This window comes from Gavia stellata, chromosome 17 (genome assembly GCF_030936135.1).
Source record: "Gavia stellata isolate bGavSte3 chromosome 17, bGavSte3.hap2, whole genome shotgun sequence".
In the NCBI taxonomy this organism is placed as follows: Eukaryota; Metazoa; Chordata; class Aves; order Gaviiformes; family Gaviidae; genus Gavia; species Gavia stellata.
The window spans coordinates 4,108,999-4,134,965 of NC_082610.1; the positions used below are offsets into that span (position 1 = coordinate 4,108,999).

The window sequence follows — 25,967 nt, forward strand, 5'->3', positions numbered from 1 at the left end:
TGTCTTCGTGGCTTCACTGTGAGAAGGCTTAGAGATATTCCGTTAGCAGGATCAAGCATGAAGAATGATAGACACCTAACATGTTGCATTTAAAATCACGCATTTCGAGCTAATTAATAGATCATTATCGGTTGTAATTCTAATTTGACATACGGTCTAGAGCCTATCCTGCCCTCCACATCAAGTACAGACTCAAACTGCTCTCTGATTATTACTTTGGGGCTACGAGGAGCTTTGGGGCATAATTAAAAATATTTCCAGAAAGAATCGGTAGACCACATCTGACGTCCCACCCCCTGTTAGAATTAGACCACATCAAAGGGACCCTTTTTGTTTTCAAAAATGGTCACCAGACAACTTAAAATATACAAGAGTGGGCTTATGTTTTATTGTATAGATGTCTGACTAGAGCAAAACGACTTAAGGTCGCTTGCTATTCAGCGTGGTACCAAGTGAGACAAGGTAGCTACAGCCCTTTGATATTTCCGTGGAGGTCGCATTCATTTCGTTTGAAAGGGAACCATTAATGACAGACCTATAAGTGCTCCCCTCCCTAATAACTAGAATACACATCGCTTGGGAAGCCTGTCTGTGTCAGATGCCCAGGGCGGAAAGATTTGTAGATGATGGTGCTAATTATGAAAATGTGATCAAGATGGAAGCAATTTGAGCAAAAGTCATTAACGTGTTACTCTTCCACCCACTAGTTTGGTTTATTATTGCGGTGGGAGGGGGGGCGGGAGGAGGATCTTGCGGGATTGTTTTTTTCAGAGCACTGATGAAAAATGCCCTGTAAAACGTACAAAATGTACAAAGCCAAACTGTAAAATGCCAGCTGCCCGGCTACAGGGCGATGCGCGGGGCTCGGGGCGAGACCTGAGATTTACTCGGAAGAGATCGCTATAATTACTGAGAGTAATTACGTTTTATCTCGCCTTCGCGCCGTGCCGGTGAAAGCATCTTTCAGGAGAGTTGTGGCGTGTTAAGAGTTATTTTTCTGCTACCAGGTTTGTCTTGCAGCTCGTCAGAGGTTACGGGTCCCTAGGACACGAACTGCCGGGCATCCCCGCGAGGAGGTTTTTCAGAGGGGTTCTTTTAGGAGGGACTAAAGGATTTGGCCCGCAAGCAACAATCCCCCCCCCCGCATACGCTCCAAGATTGGGGTCCTGCGTGTTTATTTTTTCATATTTTTACGCGGATACAGTGCTTTAATTATTTTAATTTCCAATCGTTTACTTTTACTAATTATACCGGGAACTACATGACTGCCTGGAAGTGGCATTGCAGAAGAACAGCAATAAAGAATTAATTGTACAAACATTTATCATCCCCAGATCAAACTCTCCTTGTGAGGCTAGGGCTTAACTTGTGGAGAAGAAAAGGGGGAGGAAGGGGTGGTAATGGCGGAGAGGGGTGCTTGTGGGTTTTTTATGTGTTTCCTTTTATTCCAGACGACTATATAATGAAAAGCTTTTTAGCCTCGGAGAACTACTAAATATGAAGCACAGCTTAAAACAAGGAGTAGCTTTCGAGATCGTTTCGTCCTCCTGCCATTCCTTTTAGGAAAAGGTCGTATCCCTTCCCTTATTTTCCCGCTACTAAAAGCTTCCTGTTTTGTTGGTTTTTTTTTTTTTTTTTAAGATCTCTTTAAGGTGTAAGAAAATCCTCGTGCTCTACATAGGAATGTCTTTAAAAATACTTTATAGACCTCTTCTTGTTCACCGATGCTGGAAAAAATATAGATTGATCAAGGTCAAACGCTTGAATTCTGACGTGACTCACTTCAAAGGTGTATTTGTGTGCCCTTCAAGCACATTAATACTAATTATCTCTCAAACACTTCCCCAAAACTCCTACTGCCTGTTTCAGATGCAAATCTAATTAACGAGCTGCCTTTGAGAAGCACACAGGGACAGCGTAATTCACTGAGTTGTTGAACCTTTTGCCTTCTTTTACATTTATTTATAGGTAGCTCCATCATATTTTGAAAGCGTAGGCAGCTGTGTGAAGCTACATGGTAGCGAGAGCAGATCTGCTATAGCTAATGAGACTTACCAGGCATCAGAGCTAAGAAAAAGGATTAGCTCCAACTTCTTGCAAATGCATTCAGGGACGTCTATCATAACACTCGCTGGGCCCTGCTTTGTCCGAGTTCATTTAGAAATGACTAAATCCTGAAAGACCTATCTAAATAATGCGTGTTATTTGTGACCGTGAACTGATTGATTTAGTAATAACTGTTTGCTTTCGACACCGGGGACAAAGCGGGGGGGGACGGACACGCTGAGGAAACCCTGACGCCTGGTGAAAGCCATTAAAACGTGCTCGTACCCTTCCAGCCTCCCGAGAAGCCAGGACCCGCACCCCCTTTCTTACGCTTCTGCGTTTAACACGCGCGCTTTCTAAAACCACCTCCCGAAGATGTTTGCTTCGAGCATCAGCGACCCCCCCCCAAAAAAAAAACAAAAAAAACACCAAACCACCCCCACCACCCCCCCGGCTGCCGCAGGCGGGCCCCGGGCCGAGCAGGGGGCGGCGGTGCCCAGCGGAGGGTCCGCGGCTGCACCGCGCCTTTCCGCGGGCCGGCGGGCGGCAGCGGGGCGGGCGGCGGCCGCAGCCAGCCCCCCGTGCGGGGGTGTGCGGTGTGTCGGGGAGAGATGCTGTGTAATTTTATCCACGCTGCACGCCGGGAGTTCACACGAGACTGATACCTTTTGCCTCTCTGCTTTGTATCAATTGGTCGCAGATCAGGCTATTGTTGCAGGAAGCTGCTTTTATTTCTATGCTCCGTCGATCAACTATTTTCCCCGCAGTCTCTTGCCGAAATTCAGTGGGTGTCTCTCTCTCCCTCTCTCTCTCCTGCCTCTCTGTCTCTCATGCGTGCCGTCTGTCTATCTGGAAACCCAAGGAGAAGGCTGATCACGGCAGCTCCATCTAACACAAACAGCTGGGACTCTTCGGTGGCCTTTGCTGATGTCTATTGATTTAAGTAAATCTGAGACAGATAAAAGGGCCAGATCGAGGCTGATAAAAACTTGCCAATGCTTCACGGCTCGAACCAGTGTGTGCTCTGCAACTTTGGAGTGCTGCTAGCAAGACGGCTTTAATGGGACCCCTGGTGTCACTCGCTCCAAGCCTCCATCTCCCCCGCAGACTAAGCGCTGCGGCCATCATGCCACAATGCTTATAATTTGGATCTTGTTCCTGAGTTTGTTGCAGGAGCCGTGGTCCCCGGGGAGGGCCGCGGGGGTGCCCGAGGCCGCCGGATCCTCCCCGAGCGACCCCCGGCCGCGCCGGGATGCGGGGGGCCGCGGCGGCGTCTACGAGCACCTCGGGGGAGCGCCCAGGCGCAGGAAACTCTACTGTGCCACCAAGTACCACCTCCAGATCCACCCCAACGGCAAGATCAACGGCACCCTGGAGAAAAACAGCGTCTTCAGTGAGTACCGGGCACACCTTTCCCCATCCCGCTTCCCCCGGGGAGGGGGTCTCTCGCTCGGACCAATTGCGTCCTGCCCCAGCACCAACGGGCGGGCGACGGCGGGTGCTGGGACGGTGCCGGACGGGGCGGTGGCGAAGCCGCTCCCGCCTCTCCTCCTGCCCAGCGCTGCCCCGGGGCCGGAGCCGCCGCACGGCGGCTGGGGCTCCTCGGCGGGGACCGGGGGCACCCCCAGCTTGCCGGGGCTTTCGCCCCCTCCCCTCGTCGGGCTCGGCGAGACCTCGCCTCGGCGTTTCGGGAGCCGCCCCGGCAGCTCCCTTTCCGCGCCCTCGCACCCTCCGGCTCCCTCTCCGTCCCCGGGGGCTGGCGGGCTCGATGGGGCAGCCCCCTCTGCCCCCAGCCCTGGCAGGGGACTCCCGAGCGGGCCCTGCGGGGTGCGGGGACCCGGCCGGCGGCGGAGGCGCTCAGTCACCGCGGGACTGAGCGGGACCCCCAAACCCCAGCTCCTTCCCAAGCTCCCCCCGACGGGGACCGGGAACCTGCCCTGCGCACCCCGCCCGACCTGTCACTTGCCCTGGCTCGGCCGGGGGCTTCTCACGCCAGCCCTGCCCCCGCCCGCTGGACAACCGGTGCCCTCACACCTCCCCGGGGCCGAGTGCCGGTGCCCTCCTCGACGGGCTGCAGGCTGCCCTCGCCTCCCTCGTCCCGCCCCAGCTTGTCTCCCGCGGGGGGCTTGAGCTTCCACGGGCTAAGTCACATCTGTCCCCTTTGACATGTGCCGAGGATCGGCGGTAATTAAGATGAAACGGGATATGTCGGGAGTGAGGGGGTTTGTGCGAGGGCGGCAGAAGGGAGGAGAGCGGGGCTCAGCCCCACCGCTGCCCCGGGGGGAGCCCCGGGCGCCCCCGCACCCAGCCCAGCCCCGGCCGCGGGCACGGCCCGGCCTCCGCCTCGGCCCCGCCACCCCAGGGAGCGTAAATCCGGGCTGGTGATGGCACACAGAGATAGGGAGACCTCAGGGATCTGTCTGAAGTCCATAAAGGAAAACCACTATTTCCTAGAGGAAAACCCCCTCTCTATCAAAGCCTGGAGGAGGCATCCTTCAGCAGCAAACTGGTGCCTGATTCAAAACAGCTGTACCAAAACCACCCCAATTCTCCCAGACAGGGTCAGGCCAGCAATCCAGCTCTGCAAAGGGGACAGGCCCCTGGGTCTGCTTTATCATTGCTGAAAGGCAGCAATGGGTTTGGGTGCAAGGGTCACCTCTCACTTCCGAACACTCATAGAAAGTACCGGGCCATTGGGCCACAGCTGGAGAACTGAGAGCAGAGCTAGCTAGAGAGCCCTGCACATACAACACAACATCTCCTGAGCCATTTGTGCCTCCATCAGCATCGTGGCACCTTTGGCTGGACATAAACATTTTAGCAGGTATTGTGCCAGCCTCACCTGTGACACTCTTCTTGTGTTTGAAACCCCATCTTCAATGACCTGAAAATCTCCCCCCTTTTAATTTGGCTCAGACAGTCATATTCTCCTTGTCTGGAGGGCTACATTGACCTCCTAAATGACAAGTTCCTTTCATGATTATCTACATGGCTCTAAAATGCAGCCGACTCACTCTGTTTTACCCTCTGGAGACCTCAGCAAGGGCTTTGTCCTGAAATGGACAGCTTTGTGACTGATTTCAATAAGTCAAGAGCTCTTGTGTTCCTAAGCATTAAAGAGGATTTAAACTTTTTTATATACATATAGGATTAAGTGAACCCCTGGTTCAGTGTCAGATCTTTTTCATTTTTGAAAGAGTTCAATCTCAATCAGACATCTAGGGATTTGTTGTCAAGCTTGTCTCAAACAATTCCCACGTCATCGTTGTTTTATATTGTTTCACATAATAGTCTTGTTTCATTCACGTGATTGCACTATGATTTTGGTATGAGCTAGTGATAGCTGTGAAATCATACTCGGCAGGTAAGCATTCAAATATATCTCAGAAAATTACACATGACGGGGAGTAACAACATATCTCCTAATTGTTTCTGTTTCTAGGTATTCTTGAAATAACTGCTGTTGATGTTGGAATCGTTGCCATCAAGGGCTTGTTCTCTGGCAGATACCTGGCCATGAACAAAAGGGGCAGACTTTATGCATCAGTAAGTTTTACTTAAGACTGGCATACCCCTGTCATTTCCTATGGGGAGAACAGGTCCAGTGGGGAGCACTGATTTTTTATAAATAAACATTTATAGAGAAAAGAGTAATGTTATAACAGATTTCTGTCTGGAATTGTTGCAGGCAACCAATCGGTATATTTTTAAAAGTGGAAGGAAGCTGTATTCTTTCTTATTGCCTGTACAGCCAAAGGCAAAAGAGTGTATTTGGCAAAGGTATTTCACATGGCCAAAGTTCTGGGCTATTAGGTGTGCTGATAAAGACCTCAGGAACCAGCCTTTGCAGTGCAGAACATCCATCTCTATTCAAAATTATCCATATTTATACTTGATGTGGATCTTGGACACTGGCAGAGAGTACACGTGTCAGATAAAGAACACCCAGAAGCAATTGAGCATCTCCGTTACAGGAAAGCAGCCTACTGATGGCAGTTTCTTTGCACAGAGCGTTTGGTTGGGCAGTGAAAGAATTTACAGGTACTAAAAGGCAGGGCTATAGCAAGGAAAGGAAGTATGGGAAGGTGCAAGAGGATAAAGGTGCAAATAAACACCTTATTCTACTTCCTTGACCTAATTTTTTGTCCTGATCTTTGAGGTAAAATCTGGGCTCTACTGATGTTAGTGGGAGCCTTGCCTTTTCAGGCCAGCCAATATTACCCCTCAATGAATAAAATACTTCAGCTTAGACTTGTCACATTCGGGGACATACTGAAGTGTGTCTGTCAGTGTGTATACTATACACATTATCTACCTACTTGAATTTCTTCCATTGTCTTTGATTACATCCCTAGCAATCTTGCGATCTCTTACTGTGTAACAGCCATACTGTGCAGTTTCTCCAGGAATCCTGTGGTATAGAAACAGATTTGAAGAGGGTAAAATATAGCTATGTGAAATTTGCTTCCTCCAACTAGTCATTACAATTACATGTAATTCTGTTGATTTGAACAGCATGATATATCCTCGAGCAATGTGAGCTTTTTCCATATGAATGCAACCTAGGTAACACAATCAACTCAGTTGCCTCCCTGGTTTAATGTATTTTACTCCACCTTTTCAAGAACTTTCTGATAGTGTTTACGACCCAGCTTCTGTAATGTGTCTCATGTGATGCACACTGATTAAAGGGCCTGTGTGTAAAGATGATGGTTCTTTGCTGGTGCAGAGAAGCAGATCACAAACAATTTTGGCAAAGGAAAATGCAGCTGAAGTGGAATGAGGACATACTAGCTCTGTGGTGCCAGAGCTAAGGCTGGCCACTTCTATGCTTCCGGTTAATATTCTGATTAAAATGGGCATCTTTTTCAATGGAGCTTCTCCATCAGCTCAGAGCCAGCGTCTGCCACAAAGAAATTAATGGGAAGGATGAATTTTCAAGTTCTCACCTTTCTCTCTCTTTCTTGTTCAAAATAGGTATGTTTTTCCTCCAGATTAATTAAACTGAAGTAAAATAAGACTAGACAAATTCTGAGTAAAAAGCTCCTCTCCTAGAGTGGAGAAAAGCCTAGAGTAGGACAGCCCAGAGAGTCCTTTTCTCCTGGACTTCCCTTTCTAGTGTGAAGAGCATCAGGCCATCCTGAAGTTCGTTCAGCTGTCACATGCCCAGGAATATCAGCCATGAAAGGTTTCTGTACAACTAGAAAAGATAATTTTTGCAGTTCAAGTTTGAGAGAGATGTTTCAGACTTGGGTTTCAGAGCTGGAGGGACAATCCAGGAAAAGCTATTCCACTCCAGCTTTTTTCCCAGAAGAAGCAAGGGGTGAGGGCTCAGCTCAGGAGAAACTTCTTGGCTTTGCTTGCCTAGAAAAAACTGACCAACAACTTTACTGATGTTACTGTGCCAGGAACCTGTGCAAGGCCCCTATTTCAAATAAGACTGACTACTTTGGGGATAATTATACAGGGAGCATTTTATGAAATGGCATTAGAATAACTCCATTATCCCTTGGATCACCAATTTTCCCGTGTCAATAAAATGAGTTTGTTGAGTCTGCAGAATTCCTTTGTGTCCTTAGCAGATTGTAATAATCCTCCAGGTTTATCCTCTGTGATAAACCCTCTACAACCAGAACCGAAGCACAGTGGGACAAATCTACCTACATATGGTAGTTGCGTGGGCTCCAGCACCACAGCATATGAAAACCGTGTCCTTGCAAGGAAAGGCACTTCCGTTTTACAGCTGTGAAGCTGAGACATGTGGAGTCTTTTAAAATCTTGTTAAACGCCTATCAGCATTTCTGGTGAGTGAACAGCATTAAAGACATGTTGTTAACGGAGCCTATGGCTTTTCTGGCCCCAGCTTGGCTACCTATGTCCTTTCCATGTCCTCCACAAAGTCAATGCTAAATAAAAAGCCTCTGTAAAGACCATGACAGCAATTCCCCTCTGCCTCTGTGCTTTACACGTGTTAGATACTGAAGTCTTAATCACACAGGTACAGCAAAGATGATTTTGTAGTTAAGAAAAGCTGTACAGTGTGGGAGGTCCTTTATTTGCACTGTTTCTACTGCTCCTGGGGAGGAGGAAGCAGTTCCTCTTGCCAGGCTTTTGCACACTGTTTTCTCTCAGTTGAGGACCAGATGAAAAGGGGCAAACTTTGACAGATCAGGTAAGATTTGAGCACCCAGGATGGGTGCGTATTCTCCCTTACAGTTTGTGATAAAGAAGCAGCCCAGTATTTTGGAGGAACACACTGGTGGGCAGGGTGTACTTTCATTTTGTTACGCTAAAGAAAACAAAGAGCTTCATAAAGGTGTTTACTGCTCAAATATCTGTTACAAACCGGATGTAATAGACTGCACGTGTATCTAACTACTAATATACCAATTAAAGAGCCACATTTTACATTAAACTGTATTATTTTACCTTTTTAATAGATATCAAAGGTTGATAGGCAGCAATTAAATCACAAGCATATTTAGATCCGTAAGCACAAAAAAATTACATTTACAGCTGAACAATCAGCAGAGCTCTTCATTCCCATTCACATGCCATTTTTTGTTTTCAGATTGTTTTTTGGCCTCTTTGTGTCTCTGACCCACGGAGTATGCTCACACTGCTGACAGCACCTTGTTGCACAGCAGTTCAGGCTCAGCACTTCTCTCCTGATTGCCTTTTGTAGCACCAGTCTGAGTTTTTCTAACCACATGTATTGCTGTCCTTATCCTAAAACTGAGTAGAATTTTGCTTAAGACTTTAGTCTAATCTTGTTGAGGTAGAAGAGTTCTATTGCCCATATGGTTTGTCTTAAAGTTTGTTATGTTTGCTTTACAGGAAAACTATAATGCAGAGTGTGAGTTTGTGGAGAGGATCCACGAACTGGGTTATAACACCTACGCATCCCGTCTCTACCGGACTGTACCTAACAGAGCTGGCACCAAGCGCAAAGCCAGTGCGGAGAGACTCTGGTATGTCTCAATCAATGGGAAAGGACGACCCAGAAGGGGCTTTAAAACTCGCAGGACACAGAAATCGTCTCTCTTTCTGCCCAGAGTATTGGATAACAAAGACCATGAAATGGTCCGACTGTTCCACACAAACATGAAATATCGAGACAGTCTCCTGAAGCCCCTGAGCAAGAACCAGCGAAGAAGGAGAGGACACTGACAGGGGTGGGAAGAGCTTGTATGGGGGCTGGAAGTGACCGAGAGTCTTCAAAATGCTACTAAAAAAACTAACAGCTGTGATTGTATGACAGGCATTAACATGGACATTTTTTAGACACTGTGTAATATAACTGAAAGTCACATCACTTAACTTTTAGCTATTGTAGAATTATTGTCTGTGGTAAAAGAGATGTGAGATAAACTAAGGCACATTCAAATGTAAATTGATTGGATGTAATAATTTTGTTAATGACTTTCACATTTTCTTTTCTAAAAAAAAAATCATTTTCATTACTAGTATTTTCATTACTAGTATTTTCATTCTAACTTGCCATAGGGTATTATCTCAGTGACCCCATCCTCCCAGATCATATGAATATTTTACACTGACCAGTTTTGTGTTTACAGAGAAAGTGTAGCACTTCCATGGCTCTTTTGGCAGTTCCTCATAAAAGGCTACATTCCTATTTTTATGGAATACAGGAGTTAGAAAACTGGTTATTTTTTAACTTACGTATATTTATTTTTATTTTATGATCAGTCAGTGTCAATTATACTTTTTCCATGACTGTCCAAGAAAAGTAAAATTTAAGCTACTTCAAACATTTCAACAGACCTACACATTACTAGAGTATTTTTGAATTTGTTTAATTAAAAACCCAAGACACCTGACCTTGTCATTCAAATAAATGAATGTTGGCAAAGTGGCATTTGCATTGGCCAAGCTTTAGCAATATATACCTGTCTACCATCTGATGAATCCTCTCCTAAAATAGGACCCAAATATGATGTGAAAGCTGAGTTTGTGGTTTGGACTGAATTTGCAACACAGAAAAATTCAGCATTGGGGATGAGAATCTTTATCAGGTACTTTTGTTTAGCTAAGTTTTCTACAGGAAGTCCTAGTTCTAGGTTAAATATGTTTTAACTGTTTTGAGGGGGAAATAACAGTCACATCGGGCATACAAAAACTATAATGGTTCGTTAATTTAAGGTGGCTGCTATGTTCTGATTTTCCTTTCTTTTCAAATGCTTGTTATTTTCACAAGGTAGTCCTAAACTGAAAGCTCCAAATCCAGAGTGCGTTTGAAGATCTTGAGTTTTGGTTCAATCCACATAAAAATATGTTTCTATAAATTTTTCTGCTCTGATTCTGGAAGTTAAATTTTACAAAGTTGAGGGGAGTCCACATCACAAGTTTAATTCTGAGCAAGGGATTAAGCTTTTAGCATTTCTTTTCACAGCCAGGAGATGATAGAGTAGTACAAAGATTTAGATGTGCTTGACAAGCAGAAATAATGGTCATTTCAATGAGGTTTGGCCTTGTGTTCTTCAATTCCTAGTATTAGGCCCTGATACAGCACAGCTGCAGAAAAGAGAGACTGCACTGAAATAAACATTCAATCTGAATTTAACAAAAGATCTGTAAGTTAAATATGACATTATGTAGAAACAGACAGGTGCAAATCCCATTCCTGGTCATATTGACACAAAGGTCATCTTGTGAGCTACCTACTGAATAACAGTATAATCATTTAAAACTAGGTAGTGAAAATCTTGCATCACTAAGGGGTGAATTCTGTGAGAGAGAGAACTGAAATGAGTCCATAGAATGGGTTTACGAAGCCTAGTAGTTATAGGTTTAGCACTGCTTACATCCCTATAAAGGCAAAAACAGGAAGGTGTCTTTATACCAAAAAGTATGCTTCATTCCTTCCACCTTTGTACCTTTTCTGTAATATTCTAACAAAGCAGGAAACTATGTTTGAATAAGAAAGTAAAAATTCTTTGATCTCTGCTTTACTTTATACTGAAACAATGTAAAAAGACAGTTAAGTGATGTACATTAAATAATGCAATGTGGTGCACACAGAACAGACCTAGGTTTAAAATAGGGTACAGAAAACCATGACCATGTTCCCAAATGTTCTTGCTTTTACAAAATAACTGAAAATAGTGATGGGATCTTCACAGAAGTAATCAGGCAGTATCACATCAGGAACCACTGAAAAATCTGTGCAAAGGAGAAACATAAAGACTGAAACAGAAACAGAAGAATTCAGATTTTCTGTTTTGTTTACTCTCCTATGAACCACACAAGGTCCAAACTACTGCAGAATTCAAGATGTCTTTTGAAAGTTGGTTGTATCACTGAAGAAAATTAAGTTTTGCATCCTGGGCATCAGGGGTGTTTTGGGGACATATAGTTGAGTACACCAGCTACTCTATCTCAGTTCTGTATTTCCTTTCAGGCTACTGGTGGGGCCTGAACAATTTGACTGGGCAGGAAAGAGAGGGACGTAGGGAGTCCTCACAGCTCTCAAGCTTCAAGAGCAAAATGCAAGGGAAGAAAAGTGTCAGTAAGCCCAGCTGGCAGGGAAAGATCACCTACAGCTGAAGATTCAGAGAGCTGGTTTTCCCCGTGTCTAATTTCTGGGCTATATTTATTTTGGCTGCTTTCAGATCTACTTCACCTCAACTCATAAGAAAAACAAGCTCCATTCTCAGCTTTCTCTCCCCTAAAAATTGTTGTTGTAAAGCTAATGACTAATGACTGCATCAGGTGTTTTTGATACAAACCTGATTGTCTAAAGAAAGTGGACAAACTCTTGTTTCCCATGACACAAAGAGGGCATCTTCACGCCAGCTTTTCTCAAGGGCAAGTGCTTGGGCTGACTGTATCCCTTGCTTTTCTGCCTCCGTTTTTACCAAATTTTCCTCTCATTCTTTTCTCATTCTAATTTTCTTTTACAGACGGTCAAACTACCTGCCATAATGCAACAGAAGGTCATTGCTATAGGTGATATAGGAATATCATTAATTACAAAACACCTGCTTACCCCTGTCTTTGTTTTGAGCTGTATTGCCTGCTTATTGTAGTACTGTTTTAAGCACCTTCCCATAGGAAATTGCAATGAAGTTTAGCTTAACAGATGAGCTATACTCTTATTTCAGTTTCAGTTTTCATCTCAACGAAGTCTAAAATACTGACACTGAGAAAAAGGAGGGAGGAGACAAAAGAAAAAATAATTAACTGATTGGACGCAATGGCATTTTAACTACTGTAGGTAAGTGATGATTTTCACATCAACCTAAAACAATTTTACTGGCATTCTTAGAATTTTTCTTTGCTCAGTCTCATTGCAACAATTCAAAGGAGATGGCTTTAGGATTTGTCTTTTTTTTTTATCTTCTAAGAAATATTAATGTTCTTGTTGAAATACTTTTCATTACAGACATTCATTACTTAATACTCTTTTAGCAACCTTGAATTCCACAGTTCCCAGATACTGACAGGCTGAAATCCTATTCATGATAATTATCCCAGTTGTATCCTATATCCTTTTTTATTTATTTGGACCAGAACCCTACAGGATACCTTACAAGAGGCAGTAGATTTGAGTTACTGTTACTTTCTCCTTAGGACTGTAAAGTCAAGATGTGTCTCCTCTTTTAAAAGTTTCTTGAGTGACTTTATACCTTTCCATCGTACAGGCTATTATCAGACTTTTTTTTTCTTTTTGAGGTAGATGTAAACTTTACCCATTTTGGATGGTAGCGTTTCTGCAAACTTCACATACTGCGTAAGTTCACTGGCATCCTTAAATTCATCACAAAACAGAGATCATAGAAAGGGTCATTCAGGGAAGGCAGACCTGGTGAAGAGCTCGTCTGCTGCAGCCTTTTGGTTATATACCAGGTCAATTTTCAATTGTTTTGTGGTACAGAGTCCATTTCAGGGCCATCATCAGCATTCTGTGGTTACATCTGCATTAGCACGTAGTGCAGACCCACAGCAACAGATCTGCAGAGCAAAACCTTTGGTGTCCAGTACCCAATGTCCACACTAGGCATATTTTGGGAGTGTGTGGGAGGGTTACTTCAGATAACTCCCAGTCTGGCCCTAAGGACTGAAAGCTCTTTGGCAGGTGGAACGCTCTGAGAGGGTCTTTGGGTTGATTGTCACCAAGAAGGAATCCACTTCACACGCTCAGCAAATCTTGACATAACTCCCAACTAGCAGGAGACCTTGCTCGAAAGCATGCTTCTGATTTGAACCAAACGCCAGTGTAGATGCACCCTGTGTGCGATCCACTCATTCATACCCTGTAACTGTTTCCTTTTGGGGCAGAAACCAGATTTTGAGACCATGACTGCAACCCTCTCCATCCTGGGTGGCAAATCAGTTATCAGAGCACAAAACTATTGCTGTTCTCATCTGGAACCAGGAAAGCATGGTCACCATGTATGAATCGCCTATTCCTGGGCAACCTGCTCTAGGTGGCCTTGCTTGAGGAGAGGGGTTGGACCACATGCTCTCCAGAGGTCCAGTCTAACCTCAACCTTTCTGTGATTCAGTGATTCAATTATTAGTTGTACTGAATTCAAACTGATTATCAGTTTGCCTTCACCTTTGGATGTTCAGACTCATGTTGTGCATTTCAGAGACCAGTTCCTTATCCCAGCCCCTCAGATTTCTCTCCATTCACAAACTTCATCTGAAACCAAGCATGCTGTTCAGTTTTGGATCAGTTATCCTCTAGCCCATTTTAACCGTCTGGTGCACTATCTGTTCCTTCCCTTAAAATCACTTATTGCACATTCAGTATAGTCATTCAATTGCCAGATACAAACAAAAATTGAGCAGCTGGTGTGTGTACTTCTAAAACCTACCTTTTCAGCTTGCTGTCCTGTTGTTCTGTGGAAATTGTACAAATTATACAAATATTGTGTTACTTTCCCAGCCACTCATACATTACTTGAACTGGACTTGATTGTCATTTTCTTTCATGGGTATGAGGCAGAGAACAGTGCATCAAGGGGTTTTGGCAGACAGTTTTCTTTCACTTGCTTCCAGACAGAAGACATGCAGCCTGATCCATGACTTCTTGATTTATATCTGAAGCAGATTTTTTAAATTCCTTTAATCCTTGCTTAGCCCATCACAGCTCTTATATTCCAAGCTGTTCAAAACTTCACGTAGAATATTCTGGTCTTCGGTGATTATGTTAGTACTTTTGTGGTTGTCTGTTCATAAAAAGTGAGAGTTGTGCATGAAACATAAATAGCTACCCCACGTCGAATAACTAAGTTACAAAGCATGAATTGTTTCCCAATTTACTCACGCATTTTTCTCAGCATGGATTTTCCCTCTCTTTGAGGGTCATTACTCTGCCATCCTGAGACTGTATTTTAGTAATCTTGTGATATTTCTGACTCTTTGTTTCACCACTTGCTATAGGTCTGATACTTGTTGCTACAAGCCCTGCTACCATTACCTGTTTGCTTCAGCAAGAAGAGCAGTGCACCCCATTTGTATTTGGAAACTGCTTCACACTCATATCTTCAGCATTTAGAAGAGATACTGGTGATATTTCCCAAGGTAATCTTATTTAATTACAAAGAATGTACAAGTTCTGTTTTCTTCAGTCACCACCAGCATGAAATAATGCTAGAGGGGATCTTTTGTTCATACTTTTTAATAGCAGTATCTAGCCCCAAACCCTCTCTCTTTCGAGTCTTTTTGTGAGCTCTTGGATTTCCTGCTTTACTTCCTGATGTTTCCTCTTTCTTCTCTGCTTTTCTTCGCAGATGTACAACCCTCTGCAAAACAATAGGCAAAGAAATCCTTTTGACTACACGTGCCTTTGCTTTGGGTGGTTGCATGGACCTGGTTGTGGAATGGGGATGGTATTAGTTCAACTATTCAGTCGACAAGGCTTAACTGTTTCTTATAATTGTCTGAATTGAGGATGTGGTTACTCCCCCAGCTTTCAGAAGGTTTAGTCCCATCCAGAACAGTTCAGGCTGAAAAAAATCTAGACAGCAAAGCTGTTATAATACACTGATATTCATCATCAACTATTTGTTTCACAGCCTCATCAGTAAATATGAGCTCAGAGGAGCAGACAAGCAATTATATTTAAAGTTGTAGCAGGCAGAGCAGTGTGAGACATCACAAAACACTGCCATTGAGAAGTCTCTTTGAGTTACAGCGAAAACCTTTCCCCTGAGCACCCTGCCACCACTGGGCATTGACGTCCAGAATCTCCTTCCCAGACCTAAACAATAACCTCAGAAAATAAAGCTGTTAATGATGCCAATGAAAACTTTGAATCTTAGAGCTTATTTGTATTTGATATAAAGCGTAAGATTCTTCATACTTATATGTACATGTATTGCATAGTTATATGGAATTTTCTGCAGAAAAGTGTATAATCAATAGCATTAAAAATGAGGAATCCTTTTTCTGGCCTCAAAAACTCAGGGAAGGTACTAAAAGAGAGTGGTTTACAACGTACCTCTCCAAAAATGTATTAAAACAAAATAAGCCAAACCTTTCTAAGTTTAGTCATCATGAAATTACTGAATGTCATATACATACAGCAAATACAATTACATCTTTGAGCCCAAAGCAAACAAGATTCTACGTATTTTTACACTCCTGGAATTGAGATGTTTCAATTTTAATTACCAGTAATGTGTTGAAGGTCTTGTAAAAAGAGGCATTTAATTAGGACAACTATTTATACATTGTTTATGTGCAGAATTGTTTCCTAAGAACCAAACATTTGCAAGGAGATAAAGCATGCCACTCTGCCAAAAAGATCTTTATAGGAACTGCTGTCATCTGTTTTATCAAAACAATAATCTGTGCACAGAAGGACCTTACTGACAGCTTTTCTTTTTCTCCTTTTGGAATGCAAACTATTTTTATTGGTAATAAATAGAGCATTTAGAAGTATCACAAAAGAATTATCTTTTACCAGGAAAATACACCAACAAAGAAACAAACAAGTGAAACAACATATGGTGGACTGAAATACATTAACATCCACTGATTCAAATTGATCTTGTTAGAATATTCGTGATATCAGTCATTTAGCATTTACATTGTGTAAGCTATATCTGATACGATTTACGAACGAGCTAACAACAAGCTGTTCAGACTTCACAGGCAAGAGACTGATGTGGGAGTTTGGGCTTCAAGCTTTGTCGAAGTGGCCCAAGCACAGGACACGGACAAGCAGCCTGGTCTCTGCCCCAGCTCTGCATGCTGATGTGGTGGTCAGGGCTAAAATGGGGTCCATCTCCATATTTCACTTTGTTTTCCTGACTCTAGGATGCAAGCATTCATACCCATCTGTGTCACAACATGAAATACGGCTGCAGTTGCTGACAGTCTCCCCAGTCTCCATTTTCTCTGTGGGCAGGTAAGGCAGAGGGGAGGGATGCTAACATGTCAAAAACAGGAGACTGCAAAGAGTGTCTGCTGATGAACCAGATCCTGACAGATATTACTGCATCTTCTAGAACTTAAGAAGTGGATGTGAGATGTCTTTGATCACCCCTTGGTTGCTTCTGGTCTTCTCAGCATGTCATCACAGCGGTACAACTCTTAGGGGACTGAAGAATTTTTATTTTTTCTCTGTTCTGGTAATGGCATTTAAAAAAACCTGATCATGGATTCCTAGCTTTTGCTATAACCATTTTTCCAAACAGTGAGTTCCTTGGTTTGTCCACAGAAAAGCTTAGCTGCAAGCGTGGATATGAGCAACGTGAGGGAGGTTCCCTCCTTGTGGTTGTTTTTCACGTTCTTCACTTGCTGGTGTATAGGCTAAGAAGGCACCTGTGATGGGAAGTAGATGTTCTCACCCATTTCTGTGTCGTGGACGCAACCCTGAGAGACAAATTGGCCCAGGGAATGAAGTATTTGCAGCTGCAAATGTTGCTTTACACATATTGTGGCCATTAAAGTGACAGCAAAAAGAAGTGACCAGCTTCTAAAATATAAAAAAAGAGACCTGAAAATATTACGTGAGTAAAAGCAGACACATAAGTATCTAGGTGTAAAATTTTTTACCTGAATTTGACATATTTCTCTCCAGTTTGAGGCCAAATTTCATTCTTGTTACTATCTTCAGGGAAGCTATTGGGCAGAATGTACACCAAAATCACTCTGTGGAGTGATTTGAATCAATTCCTACCATAAAGTTCAGTTTTTCAGCTATGATTGCTTGGTTTGACTCCAGCATGGTCCAGTTCCCACCACAGGTGGTGGGACTTGTTCTATTATTCTCAGTGGACTTGAATAATTTTCCACCTGACGTTACAACATTGTCAAAACTTAAAGACGACTTTGGAATACTTTGAGCCTTTTGTAAATGTGTGCAGTAAACAGGTCAGGGGCACATTTGAATAAAATAGTTATTTGTAAGTGAAAGGTGCCCTGGTTTTTGGAGGTACTGTTCCTCAGATGAGAGCACTGCCCATAACCATGGTGTTGGGAAGGTTTATTTCAGCATCATGAATTAGCAAAGCAGCGGGAGAAAGAGAGGGAGAATACATATAAATCCCTAGGGAAATTTGGGAGGCTTGTACCCCTGTGAGAACTAAGGAATATAACAAAACTGAATAGCTTGGATAAGGTAGGAGTTTTCTTTAGCCCACGTATCTGCTTCCTCTTCTATCAAAGAAGATTTGTGTTATTCCTTCTTGGATTTTAAGTGGTAAAATGCTTTGCATAGGGAGAAAATGTATTGAACTGATTGATTTATTTTTTTTTTAAGCTGTCTTAAATAGTGCCTTTGAAGTTCGCAGCAGCACTGAAGTTCAAATGTCTCCTGTTTCCTTTCGGAAGGTTTGAAGGGTTTGGGAAGGTGAACAAGCAGATCTATAATTAAAGAACAGTTGATGGTAACTGTCCTCCTTTGTTAACATTCTCGGGCCACCTCCAAATTTAGACAGTTAAAGAGAACTCTGTCCCGTTTTAGTTCTGCAATAGTTTAGATGCCACCATTGCATAGCAGGAGAGAAACCTTTCTGAAATCCAGGGCACATCCCCTTTCTGACCACAAAAACAAGTTCACGGTATTCACTTTACATATTAAAGAAAATGCTATGCTTTCCCACAGTAACAATCCTAAGCACTCTAGTATCTTTATTGCAGTCTGAAATGTCTGGATTTGAAGAACAGTGATTTGTCTGTGTGGAGAATTTAGAGACATCGTGATGCTAATGCAAAAGTAAGTAAGAAGCATGGGGCAGCAGGGCTGGCTGCAGAGCTCTTGAAGGATCCCTCTCTGGCACCGGCTGCTTGATGTCGCAAGTTTTTCTCCTGGAACAAAGAAAACCAGGTCTGATAGTGTCAAAATATCACAAGATCTCCCACCAAGATGTTTTTGAATGGCATGTCTTTTTCATTTGGGAATAAACTTTTCTGGAAGTAGTTCATGTAAGTTTGATTATACTGTCCGATAATACATCGTATGTGATGACCTGTGATGACCAGCCACAGAAGATAATAATTTCTCTTAAGTCAATTTTTATCTTTTGAAATTATTCCTTGCATGGATTTTGGAGGGAGAAATGGGCTCATTCATAAAGTACGACTAGAATTCAGTGTCTTTAGATACTTCATCAAATATGGCTCAAAAAAAAAATATTGACAGCAGATCAAGGCTCCATCTTCCTTTTATGTTCCTACTAGGAAAAGTCACACAAACATTACTTTATGCAGCCAGAAATGACCTAGTCTGAAAGAAGTCTGCTGGTGATCTCTGAGACAGTGGCACTAGAAGATAGGTGACATACGTTACTCGGCAGAGCATAGTTATGGTATGGTCGTACATGCTTGGTTTACACTGCAGACATTGGAGTCTCACAGGCATGTGTTGCTCAGACCATGAAACCAACTGAAAATTATTCTTAAATCCTTAGACATTTTTTCATGGCAACATAGGTCTAAAACTACAGCAGCAGAAACTGAGTTTATTTGTGTCCCATAGTCTGTCTGCTCTGAGGATCTGTTAGCCATATTCAGTAGTGCAGATGGAAAGAAAACCCTCTGGATCAGATTAACCCTTTCTTTCCCCAGTTCTGAATGAAGAGCACATTGCATTTCCAGCGCTTTACTGCAAATGCATTTGAAAATAGCTATAGGAAATTGAGATGCTCTAAGATCTTCCCAGAGGGGGACCAGGATGGTAAAACAAAGCTCTTCAGAATTGAGATTTTCCTTCTTTTCTTTTCTTTTTTTTAAAACACCCTAAATTTCCTAAATCTGAATGGAGCAAGGTGATCCTCCATATTGTTTGCTTTTTCTTAGAGAACTCAATGCAATGTTAAGTTTCCTCTTATATCTGTATTGCACAGACCAAATTCACTCTCTTGTTGTATATCATCTCTTTCTGCGGTCTACTTCTCTAAGCATTTTCCCAGCTTTATAAAAACTTGTACCAAAGCCTTCTCCCCTACAACTTCCCTTCCTATAGGCCCATGTTTTTACTTCTGGTTCAATACTTCTCTATACATTTTCAGAGAAGACAATCCCTTCTTTACATTTTCTCTCCTCTGTTCTACATAGATAGAATACCTATATAGACAAAGTCAGAACAGCCTCCTCCCAGAAAGCCTGAAAGCACCCAGCAGCCTAGTGATCCAACCCCAGAATGGTCTCAAAGAAACCCCACCACCCTTCAGAAAGAGCCCCCTGAGCCAGAAAAAAAGGCCCAGGTACTCCAGCACACCTCTCTCAGAGCCTGTGGAGGGCACAGGTTCATTAATTCCCTGCATGTGTGCCCAAGGAAGGCAACTGCTGACCATCCTCTGGCCAGAATCAACTCTTTCCTCATTAATCCCCATAAAAGACATGGCTACCTCTGCTTCTAGTTTTTCCCTAAGGGGCTGTAACAAACCCCATAACTCAACTGCTTCTGAAACCTGATCTGCAGACAAATATAAAGCTTCAGCTGCTGGAAAGAGGGGTAACAGTGCTTGAACTCAGGGCCTAGGTTTCATTTTATTTGGTAACTATTTGGGTTTCTGACTATGTAGAGATATTTTGGGGCAGGACAATAAGAAACTGGAATTTGATCAGGTTTAATAGCAGGTTGAGTACCTCCTAAGAGGAAGGAACTCAATCTAGCTTTCTTTTAATACTTTTTCCTAAAGGATGGGGACAGACTCCTGTCCCATAGCTCAATGTAAGGTAAGAGTACTTTAATGTAAACTTAATACTGTTTATTGTTTTAAGTTCTAACAAATGTTGGCTTCTCTACTAAGAGCAAAAAAGAAGAAAGCTTTTCTGATTTAAAAAATTAATATAAAAAAATTGTTGATTTTTTGCAATGGCACTGTCTCATGGCATCAGCCAAACACTCCCTCCAACTTCTTCTCCACAGAAAACTTAAATTAAAAAAAAAATTCTTATCATCTGTGCTGCTACATTTTTGTATCAATTTCCCATGGCATCTGTAGTGAGATTAAGAACTCTAAATTTATGAAACAATAAGATTCTTAAATAAACCCTTATAAAATAATACAATTTATGAAGCCTATATGTGGAATATTCTGGTGTTTGAATATTGGAAAAATTTTGGAGGTGAATTAGAAATGTAGGCAAGAATTTGCTTTCTTGGTAAGTTTTGGAGCAAATCTAGGTTATGGTCCATGTAAAGAACATGTATGGCTAAACACAAACTTTTTTTTTTTTTTTTAGAAAATAATGAATCATTTGGTCAAAAAGCTGTGGAAAGACTGAAGGACATTTTGTGCCTCTTCTCCATGCAACCTTGACAAAGCAGAATCAGAAAGGAAGCATGGACTGATTAAAATGCAATCAAAGAGAGATAAGAAAAATGCTTTGACATCTTGAGCTGCTACTGTGGTGCTGCTCCTTCCATGAGATTGATAGAGGAAAAAGAAGCAGAGGCAGGGAGAAAGAAGAAATGAATCAGTTTAGAAAACTGCCCTGGAGAACTCTGCCAGGTGAAGGCCTGTGGGTTTTTATTCTACACACACTTCCAGGAGACAAACAAAATGCATATTTTCACACCAATGACATCATTTACTTGCAGATGTGGTATTTTACGTTCATGTATTTCTGAAACAAACTCATACTTTCTATTTGGCTAGACTGTGATGGCAAACCACTAATACATTCAACAGTTGTAAAACTGTGTATTCAACTTTGGTGGCACGTGTATATTTGTACTTGGAGACCCCATGAGCAGAGAAGTTCATGTTATGCAAAGAAACAACGAGGTGAGACTTATGTGCATGAAGGTTGTTGGAGAGTCTGATCCTGATCACTTGCCCATCATGGCAGCCATGGGCATGAGCCCTGGGTGCAGTCCTGCAGACGGTAGAGGGAGCACGAGCTGGTGCAGCTCTGCACAGGCTTCACGTGTGATGGTGGGAAAGCAAAATAAACAAAATGTTAAACCAGGAAATGGGTTACTATTGTCCTCAGTGGGTATCGTGGCTTTGCAAGAGTCAGTGCAGTAGAAACTGGTATTACATTTCAGGAACTTGGCTCAACTCTCCAACCCCATTATATTTGAGCCACTGTTCAACCTTGGTGCTAGTGAAAAGCAGCATTTTCAATTAATTCTACATTTCAGAGAGGAAGGATGGCCAGTTTTCTTGCTCCTGCAAAGATATAAACCTGCCAAAAGTTCCAGGATTATTAGGACTCTGTGAGATCTCTTCCTCTTTCTTGCTTTCAACAAAAGTATTCAGAGTAAAGCTAGGTCTTTCCCTTTTTGAATAGTTCTGTGCAAACTTTTACATGCTTCAGCACAGTTATGAGAGGGGAAATGGTTTTGGGTGAGCTGAATTAATTGCAAATTGATTTAATGGGTCCAATTGCTGAATTTGTGTAACCAAGGTTTTGAATAACTGAGATACTTTTCAATGTAAGCAATAAATACCAGGGATAGAACTGTATTATAGGAAACAGAGACTATGACTGAGCTTTGGATAATCAAGATTCTAGTTTGTATCATGTGTACTTTGGCAGCAGCTGATTCCTATAGGAATAAAAAAGCAAGAACATGTGCAAACTGCAGTATGACACTACCACTGTGACCTCGTCAACAACTTCAAGGTCATCATTTAGAGAGTCTTCAGCTTTTTTTGCCTGGTTGCACGTGGGTTGTTAAGATTTATTACAATCATTACAAGAGAACACCTGCTAAATGTCAAAAGATTCCTGGGAAACTTCAAGTGTTTTGCTAAGGCAAAACTACACCTTTTACACAGCTTTCAGGAATCCAGCTCAGTGGAACACAGTCTAGTCTTCATTGATTTGTGACTCTAAAGCAGATGTATAATCACAAGTGATTCAGAAACATATTTGTCCTCCAGACAAGTTTACCTGTGTCTAGTATGATCCATGTCTTGCTTCCTGGGATTCCTGATGTACATCATACTCTGAGTAAGGACCAGATCCTTGGCTGAAGTTGGTTGGCATTGCTGTATTGGCTTTGGTGAAGCTGTGAGGAGTCACGCTAGCTGAGCGTTTAACCAGGTGACTAAGCACTGTCTAAAAGTATTAGGAAAAATTAAATTTGACTTGTGAAATTTCTACTAAACGAACATGGAGAAATATCTTAACTTTCAAATTTCTAGAGGTTTTTGCTGAAATTTGCCATTTGTCTCTTTTGACTGTGTTGCAGTGTTTCTCCTCTACATCACCATTTTATTTTCAGCTCAGTGATTCTCTCTTTTTCTTTTTTTTTTCCTTGAGCGATGAAACTCTGTCTGCTTTTCAAGACTAATATATGGCCCCTGAGTGAAGGCAAGGCTGGGATTCAAATCAAGAGTTCTGTTGACATTATAATCCTTAGGAGCACAGCTGGAGCATTTCATGAACGGTAGCAAAGAGCCTCCATTGATTTACTGCCTTGGTATTCAATCAGGAGTCCATGTTCTGTGTCGTTAGCTGCAACATACAAAAAATAACTCAGTGAACTTCTAATTAAGGCATTTAGCTTCTTGCCTATCTTGTAAGAAAAGATTTGTGCTATATATGAGATGCTGCTGCTTTTATGGATTCTCCCCTATTTTTATAGCAGGAGGGCTTCAGGCTCTAAGAAGGTCCTGTGGGCTATAAATGGGATGTACACCAAAGTTGCTCTCTGACCCTTCCAAGCAGAAGACTAAGCAGTGTGGGATGGCAGGAATTTTCATGTGTCTCCCCCAAGCTCTGCACCTTTTCTTTTTATTCCAGTTTTATGTAAACCTTTCATAGCCATAATCATCCCTTAAGCACAAAAACCCCAAAATCATTCCAGTTCTCACGAGAGCCATAAAGGGGATCCACAGCTCTGCTTCTGGGCAGCAAATAAACCCTTCCCTTTCTGCAGTGCCAGTCCCCAGCCACAGCATGCACGAGAGCAATTTCGAAGCCGTGCTCTTTCTCGTCTCGCCCCTCGTTCCCAGGGAGAGGGTGACTGTGCTGCCAGCCCCCACTGACCTGAAGATGAGAGTTCCCTAGATTGTTTCCAGCTTGCACTGCTAGTCCTGCTGAACGAATAGCACTTACAGTATTTTTGGGGTGGTGACTCACAAGAAAGTCATGAATGCCCCTTAAGAGGCTGTCAAAAGCCCCCTGGTAAGAAGTGTTTTGTTTTTCCCGTTTTCGTTGTCCAGGCTGCCTGCAGACATTTCCACAAGTCTCCAACACTGTTTTCTCAAATCAATGTCCATGCAGCAAGTGGTACCCTAAAAGGCAACAGAGCAGAGATGCAGACCCTAATCTAACACCATTCCTGTTTATCACCCCCCTATAGTAACAGCCAGAACATATAGCCCTTCCAGTCATCGCAGAGGGTACCAAAGTGCCAGCCAGGACCAAAGCCCCTGATGCTCCTGAATGCCTTTCACTTGCTTATCTGTCTCCTAATTTCAGTGGTACTTCAGGCAGCTAAGCACCATGGAGATTCAAGGGTTTAGGGATAAAGGTGTCTTGGTGGATCTGGTATCAAGTGTGTCAGTCATATTTTTTTTTTTTACCTTCAGAAAGTGTTTCAGAAACTTTATTGATCCTCTCAAAACCAACATGAAATAGTCAGGGGTTGTTATCACAGATACTTTTATCTCCAAGAGTTATGAGGTTTAATGACTTGATCCAGACCAAAGAAAAGCTGGTATTGAAGCATGGTCTGGATTCAAAAAAAGGGCTCAGAACAGCCGTAAGATCTGGAGTTATGAGTGTTATATTTGGACTGAAAGACAGCTGTGAAATGGAAAAATGGCATATGTCCATTTTTTCGTCTGAACACATGACAGGAGATACAGTGCTTTAATAGAAGGTGTTGCCTGTTTACTTTCTTTCATCTCTAACATTTACATTCTTCAGGTGCCTTCTTTGTGGTTCAAGCCCTAGTAGTGGCTGGGTTTCCAACCTTCCTTCTCTTACTGAGCCACAACTTCAGCTGGTCAGAGCTCTGCCAAAGCCACCCTGTGCCAGGAAGATGGTAGTCAAGACCTGCCCTGATGTCTGTTGGTACATCTAGAGCTTAGTGACACAAACCTTACTGAATAATTCTTCAACCCACATTGTTAGGGCTGGATTTTCTAAGAGGTGTATGATGGCAGCATGACAACACTATGAAATCGCAAGGCTGGCTCTCGGCTCAGCAGCAATCCCTCCATCGAGATGATCCCCCAACCATAAAGACCCATCATCTTCTCAAAAGTGGGCCATTAGAAACACTAAATAAGTCAAAGGAAAGCCCAAGCCAAAACTTTTGAGCCTGGAAATCTCACAGGGCAAAGCAGAGCAGACCTCTCCCGAATCACTCTCAGCTTTACAGGTTGATGAAACAGGTCTGAACCCTGTGGAATGTGCAACTGCGGGGGCCAGCCTCTCGTGCCAGAGTTACTCTGCACGTGGATTAACTGCTGCTTCCCAGGGTGACCCCACATCCCGGGAAAAATTGGAAAAGAGTTTGGCGATACTGAGCAGGACTGTAAGAACAAAATTCTGTGTGTTTGTGGGCTTTTTGGAATAATTTTATCCCCTGTCAATTTGCTATGAACAACTGGGTAGAGACTGGCTAAGAACAGAAGGGCTGGATTGCCTTCTTTGTTATTTAAGGGTGCAGTATCTGCTGCAATGGGGTCCCGATATTTTAGCGAGCCTTTGGGGTATAATAAAAACAAGCAGAATAATAGGTGGTTTATGGCTGCTGGTTTATTGCTGATCTATAGTTGCAGCAGAGGCATTCACTGAAAACCTCTCTCAAGAACTGTTTGGTATATTCCTTTTGAAAATACTCAGCTGTGATTTCTCTCACTGTCATGAAGAGGAAGAACTGTTACAATATCTCACTTTCAGAACAGCAAAAAGCTTTCTAGTCCACGTATGGTTAAAGACTAAGTGCAAGTTCTGCAGGAGTTGAATGACAGTAGGTAGATAAACCAGCCATGAAATATTTCTATTATTGCTACTTTAAAAGTATTTCTTAATGTTTTTCTTGTCAAACAAATAAAATATTCCATTGTATGCTTTTCTCTTGGAGCACGGATTCTAACTTAGTGGAAAAAACCCACTCCACTGATTTAAACAGTGCAGGATCTGACATTAGTAAAATAATGTCATGTAAAATAATGAGAGCGTAAGGTTTATGACTGCTTATTTGGTGGGGCTGGGGTTATCCAATGGGAGAAATACTACCAAAGTCCAGCGAGATATGGTTACCAGGCAGGAATCCCAGGAGATTCTGTTACCACACAGGAATCCCATGAGACACTATTATCAAGAAGGAATCTGTAGTATTCAGTTCACCACAAGGCAGTAATATTAGATTTTTAGAATTAAATCCTGTGGTATCTTGTTTTATAAGAGTTGGCACAGAAGAAACAGCAAAAAATGCAATGGAAGAAAGATGTCTCTCTGGAACCTGAGCTGGAAGCCCTAATTATTACACCAATTTCTAGCAGAAATAAAGTGTCACAGATTTT

At 42.6% G+C, this 25,967-nt stretch overlaps 1 protein-coding gene across 1 annotated transcript; it reads left to right on the top strand.

Moving 5' to 3' along the window:
• Positions 1-3,180: 3,180 nt before the first annotated feature.
• On the top strand, positions 3,181-9,216 carry FGF3 (fibroblast growth factor 3). Its single transcript, XM_059826004.1, has 3 exons — positions 3,181-3,439; positions 5,489-5,592; positions 8,884-9,216. The coding sequence occupies exons 1-3, from the start codon at positions 3,181-3,183 to the stop codon at positions 9,214-9,216; spliced, it is 696 nt and encodes a 231-aa protein (XP_059681987.1).
• Positions 9,217-25,967: the final 16,751 nt, after the last annotated feature.